This window comes from Lycium barbarum, chromosome 8, assembly GCF_019175385.1.
Source record: "Lycium barbarum isolate Lr01 chromosome 8, ASM1917538v2, whole genome shotgun sequence".
NCBI lineage: Eukaryota > Viridiplantae > Streptophyta > Magnoliopsida > Solanales > Solanaceae > Lycium > Lycium barbarum.
This window is the reverse complement of record NC_083344.1, coordinates 5,350,217-5,356,211: the sequence shown is the minus strand read 5'-3', so window position 1 is coordinate 5,356,211 and position 5,995 is coordinate 5,350,217. Positions and strand designations below refer to the sequence as shown.

Genomic DNA, 5,995 nt, shown 5'->3' with positions numbered 1-5,995 from the left:
AATCTACTTCTTTTTCAAAACATTTAATTAAGAATAAGTTAATAAAAATACTTCCTACTTTCTACGAGTAAGTAGTTGTCTTAAAAAGTATATTTAAACTAAAACTATCACTTATTATGAAACATTAGTTTTCTTACAAACAAAACGATTAGAATGATTTTCGAAGATTTACCCGAGAAGTATGGAAGAAAGAAACACGAAGGAATAGTTGAAATGAATGGTCAAAAGCAAAAGAAATAAAATCCCCTCAAACACGGGATGAATACTGAAAACTGGGTCCCACAACCAAACTACTTTGACTGCCAACACTGTCACAATTCCCCTCTTTTCGCATATATAAATACCCCTCATTTCCCCTTCACAAATTCTTCACACAAACAAAAACACGTAATTCCAACCACTTCTTGAACAAAAGCAACCTTAACCAACAAAAAAAAAAAACATGTGTACCGTTGCTATATCAAACTCACCGGCATTCTCGCCGGCACCTAGGGTTCCGGTAAGATCATCTTCATTTTCTTCTTCTTCTTGTAAATCATCTGAAACCTTAACCCTAACAAGATTTCCTTCATTCAGTTCTTCTTCTTCTTCTTCTCCGTCTTCAAAAACTACAATAACAGCATACCCAGTGTATTCTCACAGGTGAAGTCTGGGGAAGGTAGAGTGTACGCAGGCCTTAACCTTACCTCGTACAGATAGAGAGGTTGTTTCTGAAAGACCCTTGGCTCCTTCTTCTTCTTCTTCTTCTCCGTCTTCGCAATTGAAAGTTCTTCCCATTAGCCTTATTAGAAATTCTACCCATTGTTCTACTTCTGCCCCGAGTTCTAGTTCTTCTTCCACGACGGTTTTGAAGAGGAAGAGACCGGCTAGGTTGGATATTCCGGTTGTTGTTTCAAAGACTCTTGAGAATTTTCGTGTGAATCAGGTGGTGATGGTGGATGACGTAGAGGATGAGGGTGAGGGATATTATGTATGTTGTAAGCGTGGAAGGAGAGGTGCAATGGAGGATCGTTACTCTGCACTTGTCAATTCACAAGGACATTCCAAACAGGTAAATTTTGTATAGTATTAATCAATTTTTTAAAAAAAAAATTCAAGTTGCTTTTGTTAAGAACGGAGTTTTTAACTATAGAAAATGTAGTTGAAAGGAAACTATCAAATGTTCATCTGTGTATTCTTTAGAAAATCTATTGGGATCTTTACTGATTGTACACGGTTATACACATGTTATACATGGATAATTCATATATTATACATCTGCCAGTTATTTTTAGTTTACATGGTTAGGTGGGCTTATTTAGGTTAATTCTTCAAATATAATACTCCCTCTGGTTCATAAATAAGTGTCCACTTACGTAATCAAGAAGCTAAGGATTTTTTTTTTCTCCAAATTCACCCTATTTAGATAAGTGAGTTTTTATGTATTCAAGAAACTATATTAATTAAGTAGTACTATTAAATTAAGGATAGTTTAGTCACAACAGCTATTTTTTCTAGGAGTTAGTATTTTAAGGAGTTTGCTAAAGACTAAGCGGATACTTAAGTTGACCCGAGGGAGTATTATATTACTGTTCCCCCAATTTTAGTTCTTCAGATTAACAAAGCTTCAATGAAGAGAGTAATATTCTAATATGAATACTAGTTTACTATGCTATCTGTGATTGGTTGAAACTGACAAAGGGGTTACTTATTGCAGGGTATGTTTGGCATATTTGATGGACATGGAGGAGCTAAAGCTGCTGAGTTTGCAGCAGAGCACTTGAATAAGAACATTATGGATGAACTAGTAAAGAGGAATGATGAAGATATCGCGGAGTCAGTTAAAATGGGTTATTTAAAGACGGATTCTGAATTTCTCAGCCAAGATTTTCGGGGTGGATCGTGTTGTGTAACGGCATTAATCAGGAACAGTAATCTAGCGGTATCCAATGCTGGCGATTGTCGTGCTGTTGTTAGCAGAGGTGGGATTGCTGAAGCACTGACCACAGATCACAAGCCTTCAAGAAAAGACGAGAAGGACAGAATTGAGACTTCGGTGAGCAACTTGACCATGAATTCATCCTTAGCTTTTGCTTTGCCAAATTGAGTACCTCATATTATTTGCATGGATTTAACTTATATACATGATAAAGTTTTACATACCAGTGTATTTTGATCTGTTATAACAGGTAACAGGTCTTATTTTTTAGGTTAGTAATCCGACAATGGATAGTTATGTAGTTATACACTACTAAAAAGCTAGAATTTAGCGACAGACAAATTCTATAGTTAAACAGCAAAATCCATTGCTAGTCCTATTTAGGGACATACAATCCTCAGTTTTTTTGTAGTGATAGAAGTTAAACTCTGTTTGTATAGTTGCTGATCTTATTATGCTTTATTGTTATGTAGGGTGGCTATGTAGATTGTTCTAATGGTGTTTGGAGAATCCAGGGATCTCTTGCTGTGTCAAGAGGTGTAGGAGATCGGTATCTTAAACAATGGATTATCGCAGAACCCGAGACAAAAGTCCTTGAACTTAATCCTGAATTGGAGTTCTTAGTCCTTGCATCTGATGGTTTATGGGATAAAGTCAGCAATCAAGAAGTAGTAGATGCTGCTAGGCCTTTGTGTACAGGCATCAATAACCCACAACCATTGTTGGCCTCTAAAAAGCTTATCGACCTTGCTGCTTCACGAGGTTCTGTTGATGATATAAGTGTGATGATAATTCAGCTGCAGCAATTTTGCTGACTGTCTAACTGGCGGAAATCTAGATTAATCGGGCCAGAGTGATTCGGATACCGGATGCCTAAAAACTGTTGAATGGTTGGATGAATACTTTCTCAACTAACTTCCCAGGATAATGTAGTCGATAAAAATTTTACTTGTAAAAAGTTTTGGGATACCTATGTAAATTGGATAGTTTTCAGATATTCTTTCCATTTTCCCCTAATCCCTATCTGTAGTTCTTTTAAATTTTGCCTGAATAGCAAATTGTGAAATGAGAAAACCTCTTTCTTATTCATTGCTTCTATGAATGAATATTTTACTGACATTCATCAAACTGAGACGAAGGCTAATGGCAATATGCGTTGTCTATACGAATTTGCTAGTTTTCGTTTCTGGTTCAAAAGAAATTTTCTTGTTTCCCACTTTCCATTGTGCGGCAAGATTTCTTGTTCCCAGTTCTGGTTCAAGAGGCCAAAAGATTCAATGACAGGAAAGAACTTTTTGACAATTAGGATCCAGGCAAGAACTAGGTGTCTTATTGCATGTTTCCACATTATTGTTTGCAGATCAGTGAATCTGGTTATTTAATTTATTTATTTATAAAAAAGATTGAGTATCAATCAGTCAATTTAAGACAAATATCAAATAAAAGTAGATTGATTCCCTGAAGAGATGCATAACTTGTCCAGATCCTCTTCCATAATGCTTAAAATCTTTTAGGGAGATATTCATTTTCCTGGAGAGATAAATAAGATAACCTTGACAGGTGTTTTTTTTATTATTTTATTTTATAAACCCCTTGCAATAGGTGTTTTTTGTTTTTTCTTCCTTGGTGACCTGAACCCACAATCTTCAGATTGGGGGTGGAAGGAGCTTACCATCCAAGGAACAACCTACTGTAACATACTGGTGTTTTGATATCACTAAGGACACGGAAAACATGCACCTGACTTTACGACACTTATAAACTATCGATTATTGGTTAGCTTTTCCTTATGTCAACAACGGAGCTCTTTTTTGGGCTTTAGCTTTTGGAACAAGAAAAAGGTCGACAATTTTCTACTTAACAAGAGCTTATAACTAGTGGAGGATCCGATGAGTGGTTCGCGAGTTCAGCAAAATCCATATTTCAAGTCGAACTTTATGTATATATATATATATATATGAAAGATATAATCTAATAGAATTAAAATTGTATTTCAGAATTCAGTACTCTCTCAATTTAAAACTCACAACGTCTAAATTGTGAATCCACTTCTACTTATTATAGTAATATAGTGTATCAAAGAGATCGGTTGTTGTCTAGAGAAGAGATTTGGTAGGTGAGTGAGGCTATTTCGAACCTACAACTGTGGGTTCCTATTTGGTGAATTTGATAACTTCCCATTATTGTTTCATTATACGATTCTGTTTGTCTCACTCATATATATCCTCAAGATGAATCAACTCAGCATGTATGTCCCAAGAAAAAACACAAATGCACTAATTTATAATTATTTCTCTCTAATGCATATTTTTATGGCTTTAATCTAGTCTTAGACTAAGTTCAGTTCATTTGCACCAGTCCTCCTCATCTTATTATTTTACAAGAAAGGAGATATAACCACTCGACAATTGAAGATCTCTTAGCTGTGCTGTATGGATTTTCTTCAAAAGTCTCTTGTTGGCGTATTATTTTGTGGACATTTCGTGAGGTGTAATTTTCTTTTAGGGATTCTTTATTTTCTTGGCACATTCATGCATCTGAATAAAATATAGAGGACATATAGCATCGTTTTAAATTTTATTTTTATATTTTATATAATGTTGGGTTGGGATGAATTTTAACGGAAAATTATGATTATTAAGGATTCGTATAGTTGATTTGAAACGTGTTTGGGATTGAGGTGTAGTTTTCATTACGGGAAAAGGGTCAAAAATACTCCTCTACTTTGTTTTAATGGCTAGAAATATCCTCTGTTACAATTTTGAGTCGTTTATGCCCCTGCCGATATGAAAGTTAACAAATATACCCTTCATTTGATGGAAATCTCCATATTGATTCAGATAACCCGATTTCATAAAAAATAACTCACTTGCCCCGACCTGCCTCCTAAAATAACCCATTCTCCGTCTCTGTGAAAATCCGACGAAGCAGCCGTCTCCCGTGAACCACAGAATCGATGAACTACCACGGAGAAGGAGCCAGTGTTGTTGGTTTACATTGTCGGTGAAGCTCCTCTGTTTTTTTGTTGTTGAGTCATAGTCAAGAAATGTTTCCACCGTGAACAATTAAAATAGGTGAAAGAATCAGACTTAGAGTTGTGTCGTACATGTCAACTACAAACATTTTCACAAAAGTGTTATTCACGACCTCACAATTATGATTCAGCATATTTGCCCAAGGAACCAACACAACTCTTCCATCCATAGAGGGCAACCTGAACTGTGGTAGACACACAAACCAATTTACAAAACACGGCATAGTTTCTCATGGCACAGATCTTTAGTGTCGAGCACAAGAGTAATGACACGATCTCTTTTTCTTTTGTAATATATCATTTCTCTAAAGACACCACATTAAAAATTCACAATTTCTGCATTCAATTTCTACAAGTTTTGAAAAAACAGAGGAGACGGCGCCTGATACGCTCAAATTACACCTCTTAATGGTATAACGCGGACGTTGTCAAATATAGTAACCCAAAAAGGTTGGGGTCGAATCCCACAGAGAACAATATGTAGGCGATTTAAGCAGATTAGGAATTATCACTAACAATAGCTATGCCCGAACGCATCAATGGTGGTTTTTGATAAGGTTTTGATAAAATATGAAAATATAAATTCTAATCTAGAAAGCAAGTAAAATTCATCAATGGCAACAAGAGTGGAATAAAGGAAACTACTTCTCAAGTAACGATCCAATTTATTTCACGAATTATAAATAATAGCAAGTTTATGTTATTTAGCCTCGGATAATGACTCTAAATTAATTTCTTCCGAAGATTAACTAGACTACCCAATTGAAGATCCCTCAAGCAATTACGAGCATTAAGAACACCCGAATATGGCTACAAGTGGTATTGCCTATTCCTAGGTCAAATTCCATTAGATGAGGGTTAACGCCCCAAATTCATGTTAATTATTCAATCCCAACTCCGTTCTTCCTCTTCCGAGTTTCAAACAAAATAAATGGGCGAGTTCAACGGTTAGCTAATCCATTGAAAACATTCAAGAACAAGAATAATTAAAATAACCAAAACTTACTTGATTAAGAACAATGCAAATGAATAAATAAGCACAA

At 35.5% G+C, this 5,995-nt stretch overlaps 1 protein-coding gene across 1 annotated transcript; it reads left to right on the top strand.

Moving 5' to 3' along the window:
• The first annotated feature begins 361 nt into the window (after positions 1-361).
• Positions 362-3,005, top strand: LOC132605797 (probable protein phosphatase 2C 25). The gene is made up of 4 exons (XM_060319038.1): positions 362-630; positions 718-1,051; positions 1,697-2,035; positions 2,392-3,005. The coding sequence occupies exons 1-4, from the start codon at positions 443-445 to the stop codon at positions 2,731-2,733; spliced, it is 1,203 nt and encodes a 400-aa protein (XP_060175021.1). The 5' UTR covers positions 362-442; the 3' UTR covers positions 2,734-3,005.
• The last annotated feature ends 2,990 nt before the right edge of the window (positions 3,006-5,995 follow it).

Excerpts from the sequence above, each read along its gene's own strand:
- LOC132605797 (XM_060319038.1), top strand. The coding sequence starts at position 443 with ATGTGTACCGTTGCTATATCAAACTCACCGGCATTCTCGCCGGCACCT. Across the intron at positions 631-717 it reads ACAATAACAGCATACCCAGT|ACCCTTGGCTCCTTCTTCTT; the intron begins GTATTCTCACAG and ends TGTTTCTGAAAG. Across the intron at positions 1,052-1,696 it reads CACAAGGACATTCCAAACAG|GGTATGTTTGGCATATTTGA; the intron begins GTAAATTTTGTA and ends TACTTATTGCAG.